General features: G+C 41.3%; 1 protein-coding gene across 1 annotated transcript in view; it reads right to left on the bottom strand.

Annotated features, from left to right (window-relative positions):
• Window positions 1-12,976, bottom strand: part of DPT (dermatopontin) — a 37,404-nt gene that overhangs the window by 4,491 nt on the left and 19,937 nt on the right. Inside the window, exons 2-3 of the mRNA XM_040337357.1 lie at window positions 3,763-3,888; window positions 1,046-1,153 (exon numbers count right to left, since the gene is read on the bottom strand). Of these exons, the coding sequence (XP_040193291.1) occupies window positions 1,046-1,153; window positions 3,763-3,888 (234 nt within the window). The remainder of the gene's footprint in view (window positions 1-1,045; window positions 1,154-3,762; window positions 3,889-12,976) is intronic.

Below are 12,976 nucleotides of genomic sequence, written 5' to 3'. Positions count from 1 at the left end.
CTGAACACTTTTTGCATGAATTGGCATGCCAATTGCGGGTCAAGCCTTGTTGTCCATATATGCTTATTTGACTAAGGCCCCTTTCACACTTATACGACTTGTCCCACGATTTGTGATGGCAAAGTAGCATGACAAGTTGTTTCCCATTATTTCCAATGACAACCATTCATTTTAGTACGACTTCAAGTTGTTACGACTTCAAAGTAGTCCCTGCACTACTTTGGTCCGATTTTGATGCCACTTGCACAGGCATTCCCTGAAATCGTGGCAAAATCGCGGCCACGAATCGCAACAAAATCACGGTCGTGAAATCACGTGACTTTGAAGTCGCAGTAGTGTGAAAGGGGCCTTATTTGGCTGAATTGGCACACATGCCCACAGATACTTTAGAATCATGTTGAGAGACTTTCCAAAAGAATGAAGACATTGCCCTAGCTGCACAGAGGGGAGAGCCTTCTTATCCAACAGCTCAAAAAAAGTGTGTTGGGTAGGTGTACACAATTATTGACCATATACTGGGTAATTCATCATATACTGGCTAATTCAGTGTCCATGACAGGCCAGGAATGTTGGCTGTATGTTTTGTTTGATACAATAAACCTTTGATAATGCACTAGGCGTGTGCGTCCTTCTGTGTGTTCTTTTACAGTTGTCTACTAGATTCCCCTGAACTTAGAAGGGCACATTTGACAAAGTATACATTAAGGAATGATGTTATTACATTGCTTTTGATGATCCACTGCCCAAGGCGACTGAGGCAGAACTCTATGTACTGGAAGTGTTTATGTGTTTCAGTGCAATTTCAAGTGCACTTTGCACTTGTAGTGTAAATTGGATTTGCCTTTAGTAAATAACCCCCAGTGTCTGCCTTAAGGTGATGATGAATATTATCAGATCAGTTGTAGTACCCGTAGTATCACTGCTCCTTGCACTGTCTTAGTAAATACCTGGACAGTAGACTAGATCGTTTTTTTGTTTTCTTCTAATGTGATTTATAAATTACAAAAAGGTATTATTGGAATAATTAGTAAGCGAGTGATCTAACCTCTCCACTCCAGAAAAGGTTGTGGTTGCCCCTCTGATGTAGTAGCCATGAGAATACAGAACCATGTCCACCTCTTCCTTATAATGTGCAGGATAGTCTTGTGTCAACCTGAAACATAAAATATTATTTAAAAATATACATTTTTATTAAAAAAAAGAGAATGTATGTGTTTTTTTTTTAGTATATACTGTCTCTAGTATTTATGTTGTTTAGACCTATACAAAAATAATTATTTTTAAACCAGGTAATTTTAAAACATGCACACATATATAATATGTATAGAATTTATGAATTGAAGCCAGCAAGTGGTGAGATTTAAGCAACATTTTTTGACATTCTTTCAAAGTGTTTCTATGGTCGTAATTAAAAGTCATATCCTTTTCCACATTGACTTTCAATTTTTTCTAGCCTACTCCTCTTAATCTGAATGATCCTAGAGTTATAAAAACATGCCCTTTGCAAAATCATATACATTTTTTTTTCACAAGAAACAGAATCATATACATTTACTTCCTTGAATGCTGTGCCACATACAGTATTCGTTATGCTTTGTGTTGCATTGTGGTGTCACATTTCACAAAGTCTACCTTCTGGACTTTAAAAGGCAAACAAGAAAAAGGAAAAAAAAAATTCAGGAGATGGAGTCAGAACAGGAATCACTGATTGCAGGCAGCAATATACCATGGGATAAGTAGTCCTTACAAATTAAGACTAAACCAAAGCAATGATCAGAAAAGAAGCTGTAAGATTTTTCACTTAAGCTTATATTCGATTGTCAAAAACAACTATTGTTTGTATTTGTATTGCTATTACAATGCTGATGTTATAAAATGAAAGTGTATGCTGTGACTAAAGATCTCCTAACAGTTTTTTTCCTGAAAAACACCTGATTTGGAGGTTGGCTAGATAACACATACAGCTAAATGAGTTATGATCTTACGTATAGAACATATCTTCCATACGTGTTTCAGTACACGTTTAGTTTTGCCAGGTCTTGCAATGTTGTATGTTTGTTAAAAAATAAATATTAATTTATTATTATGACAAAGAGGGATGTAGCCCTGGTTATCAAGCCCTTTAAGCCACCCGGTTGAGCATCACACACAACCTCACCATACATTGCCCCCCTCATACAGGAAGTGGAAAGGAACTGGAGAACTTGCAGCAGCCAGGGTGGTATTTGATTGACTGGTGGAAGTTAGGCCCACCAACCAGAATCAAGGAGCGGGGGAGTAGTGTTGCCAACCGTCCGTATTTTAACGGACAGTTCGTAAAAACGGGCACTTTTTTCCCCCTTTTGTAAATGTCCGTAGTTGCGGAAATGTGCCAGTAAAAATAGCCGAGATCGGTTCGGCTTGGAACTGCGCATGTAGATTGGAGGCAGGGGGTTATGGTGGCTGCGGTGGCACCGCAGAGGGGGATGGAGGCAGGGGGAAATGGAGGCAGGGGGTGATTGGAGGCAGGGGGTGATTGGAGGCAGGGGGTGTTGGTGGCACCGCAGAGGGGGATGGTGGCACCGCAGAGGGTGGGGGATGGGGACAGGGGTTGTTGGTGGCACCGCAGAGGGGGATGGAGGCAGGGGACGATGGAGGCAGGGGGTGATTGGAGGAAGGGGGCCTGGGGGAGATTGGAGGCAGAGGGAGATTGGAGGCAGGGGGTGTTGGTGGCACCGCAGAGGGGGATGGTGGCACCGCAGAGGGTGGGGGATGGGGACAGGGGTTGTTGGTGGCACCGCAGAGGGGGATGGAGGCAGGGGACGATGGAGGCAGGGGGTGATTGGAGGAAGGGGGCCTGGGGGAGATTGGAGGCAGAGGGAGATTGGAGACAGGGGGAGATTGTGACACCACAGAGGGGGATGGAGGCAGGGGGTGTTGGTGGCAGAGGGGGATGGAGGCAGGGGGTGATGTGACTAAATAATTTGCCCTTATTATATCCAAAATAACAAAAACATTTTTTTTACCTTAATATCTACCTTAAATCACATTGCTGATTGCCTAGTGTACTTGTTTGTAGCCAAAATATTGAAATTTGCACCTAAAAATGTAATTTAGTAACTTTTGTGAAATGCCAGTAAAAACGTGGCTGCGCCAGTAAATTTTGTGTTGTGCCAGTACATTTCAATCTGGTAGGTTGGCAACACTGAGGGGGAGATCGGCCAGTATGAGAGTGAGGCTGGGAGATGCATTGTGCAGGTTGTGCAGTGATGAGAAGTCTAGAATAGGAGCTGGGGAACGCCATGGGGGAAAAGTGTGAGGAATCCCAGGACACAATCCAGAGGACAATGCTGAAAATGAGAACGGAGGGGTGTGGATCATGGAAGGCAAAGTGGAAGCCCAGTACTGGAGTGTGGCTGTGGGGCCCTAGGGCAGATCGGAGCTGGAATTTGTGGAGGATATGATAATATCACAGGGGGGCTGCAGAGGCCCCCTGGAGCTAGGGGCGGGGGAGAGATTGTGACCCCTGCAACCCCTTATGCTACACCCATGTGTGTCGCCATTTTTATGCAAGCTGCTTCTTCCTCTAAGAGCTTGCTTATATCTTTACTTTTAGTGCCTCCAAAAACACACAAATGTATAGACGTATTCTGTGCGCTGTCTGTTTTTGATCTCAATAAACAGATCTCACTGACCTAAAAATGTGAACCTTTTACAACTCTCAGCAAATCCACAGTGTATTAAATGGTTGTGAAAAAGATTTGTAAATGTATTTGTACTTACCAGCAGGCATACGAGCATCTTTTACTGTAACGGCAGCAGTAAAATTGCCATTCCCTGTCCAGTACTGATTCAAAGTACTGACTCTGAATTCCTGCCACCAAGCCATTGTTAGAACAGGTCTGATACCTGAAAGTGAAAAATAACAGAATAATAAATACAATAATTTTTCGCTTTTTTTTTTTTTTTGTCACATGGTATGAATGTTACAACGTTATCCCTAACACTTCACAATTTCAAGCCAGCCATTCAGTATTTCAGTTTTATGGAACACAGATAGTGGGTGCTTCCAGTAATGATCCTTAGTGGTAAGGATTCAGGTAAGGGGTAGGATTAAAGGGGTGCCTTAGGAGTAAGCACATTAAGGTGGAATAAAAGGCCAGATTGTAATTTGCTTCTTGTTAATAAAACTTGCAGTGTGTGTATATGATGTCGCTGAAGATCCAATCTGTATGAAGGTTTCTAAATGTAGTGGAGGGACCAGGCAAGATCCGGTTAACACTGCACAGTGAAGATTTACACTGGCAGCAGAGATTAAAAGGTTTGTTATGGAAGTATTGAAGAGCATAATTGTTAGGCTACATATTATGGTAAAATATTAGGGGTTGCTCTTTTGGAGTTACTAGTATAGCTAAAGTAGAACTCCGGGCAAACAGTTCTTTCTTAATGTAGCGCTACCCCTGACGGGACCGCTGATAATTTGGGTTCTCTGGGCCAGATTCACAAAAGAGATACGACGGCGTATCTACTGATACGCCATCGTATCTCTGTTTCTAACTATGCGGCTGATTTATAGAATCAGTTACGCATAGCTAGTCCTAAGATCCGACAGGTGTAATGGACTTACACTGTCGGATCTTAGGATGCAGTACCGCGGCCGCCGCTGGGGGCATTTCTCGTCGTAATCCAGCGTCGGGTATGCAAATTAGCACTTACGGAGATCCACTTTACAAAAGTGTAAAGGTACTCTACCATGCAAAAGTATACCCGTCATTCCTGCGTCGGTTTTGAATTTTTTTCAAATCTTTTATTTTTCCCGCCGCAACTCTTTTTTACCCGTCGCGATTCACAAAACTCGGCGCAACGTAATTTTGCGCAAAGCACGTCGGGAAAATAGCGCCGGGAGCATGCGCAGTACGTCCGGCGCGGGAGCGCGCCTAATTTAAATGGGACTCGCCCCATTTGAATTGGCCCGCCTTGCGCCGGACTGATTTAGGATTAGTGTTGAGCGGAATACGCCATATTCGATTTCGCGATATATCACGAATATATAGCCGAATATTCGTGAAATATTCGCTAAAATCGAATATTCGTGATATTTAAAAAATAAATAAAAATTGCGAAATTTCGCTAATGCGAATTTATTGCGAACATTTTTTTCTGATTGGCTCTGATGCAAAAGAAGGGCGGAGAAAGTATTCTCGAATATTCGGAAATCGAATATTCGGAATATTTTATCCAAAAAAAAAATGTTGTGAAATATTTTGACAACTGTGGTAGGAGAACTCTGATTGGCTCTGATGCAAAAGAAGGGTGGAGAAAGTATTTGCGAATATTCGGAAATCGAATATTCGCGAATACTTTCTCCACCCTTTTTTTGCATCAGAGCCAATCAGAGTTGTCAAAATCTCGCAATCAATTTCGCATTCGCATTAGCGAAATTTTGATAAAATATCACCAATATTCGATTTCCGAATATTCGCGAATACTTTCTCCGCCCTTCTTTTGCATCAGAGCCAATCAGAGTTCTCCTACCACAGTTGTCAAAATATTTCCCAACATTTTTTTTTTGATAAAATATTCCGAATATTCGATTTCCGAATATTCGAGAATACTTTCTCCGCCCTTCTTTTGCATCAGAGCCAATCAGAAAAAAAAAAAAAAAAAAAAATTTGCAAAATGTTCGCAATAAATTCGCATTAGCGAAATTTCGCAATTTTTTTTATACCGTATATTCGGAATAGCGAATATTGGCCGCGAAATTCGAGATATTCGCGAATACTCGAATATGCCATATTCGAGCCGAATATTCGCAATACGAATATTCGTGAGCAACACTATTTAGGATACACCGCCGCAAATTTCCAGGTAAGTGCTTTGTGGATCGGGCACTAACTTGTGTAATTTGCGGCGGTGTAACTTAAATCAGAAAAGTTACGTTGCACCCGCTGGTTGTGAATCTGTTCTTTTCTTTTACCTGAACTCTGTAGATAACCTCAGCTCCTCTGACACACCAGGTTAAGCAGATAGAGATTGCAGTACTGCTGAGAGTACAAAGATAGAAACTCCGCACACAACTATAACTCAAGTGAAAACAGAAATCAGGATATTATTATGAGTTAAAGTAAATGGTAATATTTTCATAAATGACCAATTCAAGAATTAGATCAACCATAATTTGCTGGACAGTATGATCATGAGCTTGTAGCAGTTTGGTGTAAAACCCTATATAGATGAATTGATCTATACCAAGACTTTTTCTCTCTCAAAGAATAGGGGCAGGAACCCCCCCTCTCCCAAATCACCCCTCGTGTCTGCCCCCCACCTACCTACAAGCACTGTCCCTTGTTCCCACCCCCTACCCACCTCCCAATACCACCTCTTTTAGAGAAAACAGAACCAAATATAATTTTTTGGTGCTAAGTGCTCTATATGAAATTTGGTAATTATAATAAGAAAAACAGTAAAATGGATCCCATGCAGCCAGCAACAATAGCCCCCCCCAAAGCAAAAATAGATCCCCCCGCAATAATAGACACCCCCAACAAAAACAGATCCCCCAAGAAACCATAGAGTGCTTGCTACAAAATAAACAGATCCACCCCAGGAACAATAGACCCACCAGCAACAATAGACCCCTCCCTCAACAATAGATCTTCCAGGAACAATTGATCACCCAGCAGCCAGCATTAATAGACCCTTCATCAGCCAGCAACAATAGACCCCTCCCTCAACAGTAGATCCCGACCATTAACAATTGACCCACTAGCAGCATAATACCCCCCCCCCCCAGAAACAATAGACCCCCTCAGCAAGAGCGTCTAACGTTGTAGCAATGTCAGATCCTCCAGCAGCTGGCATCATTGGACCATTCAGCACATCCTAATACCCCTTGCCACTGCATACATTCAGTGCAGGAGGTGGCAGAACTGAATTCCCCCACGTTCCTGCTGAAAAAATGCCCTGTCTATCCTTAATAAACTACTAATAAGCATGAAGTAAAGGCATAGATAACAATTACTGCAGCAATGGGCAGTGTTTCCATACCTTTCCTGCAACCAGAGTACTATACTGCTAGAATGCACTATAGGAATGACTATGCTATGACCCAGGTCTTGAGTGCCTGACTATATCCACCCTTTTTGCCTACCTCCTCCATTCATAGAAACTGTACTTTTATTAATGAAAAAGGATCCATGAATAGAGGTGACAGACCTTTCATCCGTCTACCCACCATTCATGGAAGTTATAGTACAGCTTCTGTGAATAAAGGTGGTGGATAGATAGGACGAGCATAGTTGGCACTCTTGATGAGTGCATAAGACAGGTCCATCAGTGCTAATAACCCCTACAGCACTGGAAGATCGGAGAGTATTTTCTTTCATTGATCATAAATATATTTGCCGGCTCTTTATTTGATTGATATATCAAAGAGATTGCATAGTGGTTTTGTTTCTTTTTTATTTCTTTATTTGCTACAGTCAGGACTAAATAATTACATTTAAAAAAATATATATTTATTTTACTGTGGTAAATGATAAATATTGCACATTCTTAACGTCTGATCATTCACTTAGAGCCGGTTCACACAGGCGCGACTTAGCCGCCTGACAAGTCGCGCTCTGTTCTGTACAATGGAACCATTCTAATAGGAGCGACTCAAGTCGCTCCGACTTAGAAAAAGGTTCCTGTACTACTTTGGGACGACTTCAGAGCGACATGCAATGACTTCAATACAGAAGCCATTTTGCAAGTCGCCTCTGAAATCGTGGGCCGATCGCCTTGCCGAGTCGCTCAGCAAGTAGTGCTGTCCCAAGGTGAAACCGGCTGTTACACTTTAGATGTTATAGAAGAAATTTCACCCGCCAACCAGCTTTTAAAACAGAAAACTGTACCTTCTGTATTAAACTGTACTGTAATTGTGATTTTCTCCCCTATACATTGTAAAGCGCTGCGTAAACTGTTGACGCTATATAAATCGTGTATAATAATAATATTTCTAGATTGTAAGCTCTAACGAGCAAGGCCCTCTGATCCCTCCTGTATTGATTTGTATTGTGACTGTACTGTCTTCCCTGATGTAAAGCGCTGCGCAAACTGTTGGCGCTATATAAATCCTGTATAATAATAATAATAATTACAAACGCTCCTAATTAGGCTGGCAATTGGTAATGCTTAAGCAATTTCTCTGTCTTCCACTAGATGGCAGTAATGGATTAAATGTCACTTTCATCGGATTATATTTCATAAAGGGTCAAAACTCCATTCAAAGGAAGCAAGTTAAAACAATTTGTTTGCTTAATTAGTAACTGTTCTGGTGCATGGAAAGATCATAATTCCCAGGAAGTTTTCCATTCATTTATTATGAAACTGTTCTGAATTAACCTGGCACTTGTGCAGAAGGAAAGCTATACTTTACCAATGTTTTATTTTATACCAATAAAATATTGATGTACCTGTAAAGTATGTACTTCTCACCTTATGCCTGTGTTTATATGGGAGTGAAGTTGCTAAAGTGGAATATCCGGTTCTTTCCTCCTATGGAAGGTCACCTTGAATCCAAGTGTCTCTACTTATTGCATGTAAGTACAGCCCCATAATTTGGGTTGGACATTAACTTTGCTTTTTTTATCTACCTTTTAATACAACCTATTATTCCACTTTACTAAACCACAAAAGAGGCTTTCGTCAAATTAGCAAAAAAAGAAAAAAAAGAAAAAACTGTGCTCTTAATGAGTCATTATTACCGTGCTGGAAGGATCTATATTCTTTGTAATTATCCTTTCTCTTTATCACACTCCATCTTCAAATGTCTCGCCTGTTCTCACAAATTGCACTGCTATATTGTTATTAAAAATTGAGGGTTACTTACACTGAACTTCAGGACAAAATAAAAGACTCAAATTAATGTAACTCTGTATTTATTAATATATCAGTAAAGTACCATTAACCCTTTCGCTGCCACAGCTGTTTTTGCATTTGTTTAACCACTTCTGCCCTGGAAGTATTTACCCCCTTCCTGACCAGAGCACTTTTTGCGATTCGGCACTGCGACGCTTTAACTGACAATTGCGCGGTCGTGCGACGTGGCTCCCAGACAAAATTGGCATCCTTTTTTCCCCACAAATAGAGCTTTCTTTTGGTGGTATTTGATCCTCTCTGCTGTTTTTATTTTTTGTGCTATAAACAAAAAAAGAGCGACAATTTTGAAAAAAAGGTTATATTTTTTTACTTTTTGCTTTATAGTAAATATCCCCCAAATATATATATATATAAAAAAAAAAAATGTCCTCAGTTTTGGCCGATACCTATTCTTCTACATATTTTTGGGGAAAAAAATGCAATAAGCGTATATTGATTGGTTTGCGCAAAAGTTATAGCGTCTACAAAATATGGGATAGTTTTATGGCATTTTTATTATTATTTTTTTTTATTAGTAATGGCAGTGATCTGCAATTTTCATCCCTGCCTGCCATATAGGTGCGTGGGGGTGGTCCGCAAGTGGTTAATTTTTTATAATTAAAATAAATAAAATCTTTTAACTTTTTTTTCATCACATAGGGGACAAAAAGTCCCCAATGTCTAAAAGATCGTAGATGTGTCCCCTGTGCTCCACTGAATGTAATGCAGTGCAAATCGCATTGCATTACATTCTTTGGCCGCCACAGCAACAAGAAGGGGGGGGGAGTGGACATGTGTGCAGTCAGCTTCCCCCCTACCAGGCGGCACCCTCTATGCCAGTCCGGGTCCACGGATGGGCAAGCAGGTCCCGGGATACATGGCGTGGGGTGCACGTGCAGGCTCGGGTGCACGTTATGGGGGTGTGTAAAATCCAGAGCCACTGGTGGCGCCAGACTGCTTTCATCTGACAGGCGGCAGTCTGGTTGTCATATATATATACTCCGCCTGCAACCACCAGGAGTGTGTTTAAAACCCCCCACTGTCCAGCCAATGGATTAAACCCTCAGAGTTTTTTTTAGCCTAAAGTGACATTTAAGGTTCCTTTTTCTTATTTAAAAAAATCAAACTTATTAAGTTAAGTTACGTTATACTTACCTGTTCTGTGCAGTGGTTTTGCACAGAGCAGCTCCGATCCTCTGCTTTTTGGGTCCCCTTTCCGACGCTCCTGGCTCCTCCTCTTCAGCCAGTGCCCTCAATACCAAGCCACTTGCTCTGGGGGGCACTGGTGTGCACTGGCTCCCACTCTTATGCGTCCATAAATCACACAGAGCCACGGCTCGGTACCACCCCCCTCTCTCTCTTCATTGGCTCCCAGGCTGTGATTGACAGTAGCAGTTACCAAATAATAAACTCTGTGAATGAATGGCATGGGCATGTGGGCATGTGGGCAGAGCCCTGCATGGCCACACTCTTTTCAAATGACAGAGTGCAGGGAGAAGTTCCCAGCCCACTGTCATGGGGTGGGGGAATAGGGGAATGGTTGCAGCAGTTGGAACATGTTACATGTTCCACCCAGAGGTGAACCCTTTAAGGCTGCATTCACACCTCCGCGACAAGATACGCCTTCCCATTGCTTTGTATGGCCGAACGCCAATGCTGCCTGAAAAAAAGGGTCCAGGACTTTTTTTCAGGCGGCAGGCGTACGGCGTCTATGAGATGTGAACCATCTCATAGACAGCAATGGGAATTCTCCCCTCCAGCGGCACGAGCGTCCGGCGTCGGGCGTTTTGTCGCGGAGGTGTGAATGGGGCCTAAGTCTGTTCTAGAACAATTCAAATGTAGTAAATGAGCCCCTTTAGTAAGAAGCAAGGGGCCATATAGCGTACACACCAAAGATGATTGCTGCAAAAAATATTGAATAAAAAATTTGATGGCTAATCACCTCCAGAATGGGAGGAACCATACCCACCACAGTTGTGGACTGACACTTCAGATCTTGCTACATATGGTAAGAAGATACCTGATTCTAATGAACTGAGGCTCTACTTTACTGCAGAATTGTCTGCTCTGGATCTCCTTGATACACTATATTACCAAAAGTGTTGGGACACCTGCCTTTACACGCACATGAACTTTAATAGCATCCCAGTCTTATGCCGCATACACGCGATCATTTTTCGTCATGAAAAAAACGTAATTTTAAAAAAATGCTCCAGGGCCTTCAAAAATGTGATAGGTTATCAGGAAACTAAATGTGTAATTTATGCTCCTAGAACACCTGATGGTGCTCCCTGCATGTTGCGCTTCTGTATGTGGCCATACTCAGAAGGAGTAGCAGAATGTATTTTGGGGTGTAATTGCAAGTTTACCTATGGCATGTATGAGAAATAACTGGTTAATATGATAATATTGTGGAGAAAAAAAATCAAAATTGGGCAAAAAATTGCAACTTCCAAAAAAATCACTATGCCTCTTACTAAATACCTTGGACTGTCATGTTTACAAAAATAGGTCATTTGGGGGGTATTTGTACTGTCCTGACATTTTAGGGCCTCAATAAATGAAGGAAGTCCCTCAGTACATCAGGATTTATCCATTTTCAGTGATACATAGCATAGCTTGTAGACAATAGCTTGGTTTCACTCAAACTAATTATCATACACTTATCAGGTTTTTTATTTTACCAAAGACATGTAGCAGAATACATTCTGGCCTAAATGTATGACGAAATTTGATTTTATTGGATTTCTTTTAAAACAGAAAGTAGAAAATATTTGCTCTTTTTTTTCGCTTATATCTCAAAAAAAAAAAAAAACTGTGGTGAATAAATACCACCAAAAGAAAGCTCTATTTGTGTGAACAAAATGATAAAAATGTAATTTGGGTTCAGTGTAGCATGACTGAGTAATTGTCATTCAAAGTGCGAGAGCACGGAAAGCTGAAAATTGGCCTGGGAAGGAAGGGGGTAAAAGTGCCCTGTATTGAGTTGGTTAAAGTGGATGTAAACCCTCACACATACACAGTGAAGTGAACAGCAATAAGATGATACGCAGAGATGAAACAAATCTTCTTACATAAGTTTTACATGTATGTCTGCTGTCTTCAGCTTTCTAGACTCTATAGAAAGTGCACATCGTGTTAGAAATCTTCTTCCTTTTTCAGCAGTGGGAGGGAAGTCTGGGCATACACTATGTGTGAACTGATTGGAGGAAAGGCACACACCCCCACTCCACATAGGCAGAGGAACGCAGATACGTGAAGAGCTGTGCTGTGAATAGACCAACTCTCTGCTTATCTATCTCTATGTTCCCTCCCCAACATAAATTTCCAGCTGCTTTTATCTCCTGTGTCAGAGAGCTTGTCAGAAGTCATGCTGATAGCAGAGGAACGGAGCAGCAGAAAGACACAACAATTAGGTCTTTGGAGAGAGATAAGTATACACTACAGATATTTGTGCCCAGGTCAGATTTCATGAATGGCGTTTACATCCACTTTAACCGCTTAAGGACCGCTCCACATACATATACGGTGGCAGGACGGCCCTTTAGCGTGAAATCACTTACCTGTACGTGATTTTTACTTACAGGTCTGGAAAATTGTACACAGCAGGAGCCAATCAGTGACCCTGTATATCACTTTTGATAATATAGTGTATAATTGATGATGCATTTAAAAAAAAGATTGTCACTTGACAGGATGTAATGCTTATAGGTGCCTTAAACCTGGCACTACATACTCAGTTGACATACTTTCTGGTATGATATGCAATGAATTGCGTAATGCAAGGCTTTATGTATTTTGATTAGAGGAACAATTTGTCTATGATCAGGTTATTGACCAATAAGTTTCAATAAACTCTTTATATTACCATTTTAGACTATTTTAGTTCATAATAAACATAAAAGTAGAAGTCATCCCCCTCTGCCCAAATCTCCCAGAACCCTGCCCCTGCAATTGCTAAGAACTTTCTAAATGACTGATGTGCTGCAAAAGTGATGCAGCGATAAGAGCTGCTCCTGAACTCATTACCTGTCAAACCTGCACAGGGGACAGTTGCAAGTCTTCAGGCAGATCTTTTTAAAGGTACATTAGTGAC

This window comes from Rana temporaria, chromosome 2, assembly GCF_905171775.1.
Source record: "Rana temporaria chromosome 2, aRanTem1.1, whole genome shotgun sequence".
Taxonomy (NCBI): domain Eukaryota; kingdom Metazoa; phylum Chordata; class Amphibia; order Anura; family Ranidae; genus Rana; species Rana temporaria.
This window is presented reverse-complemented; position numbering and strand designations above follow the sequence as displayed.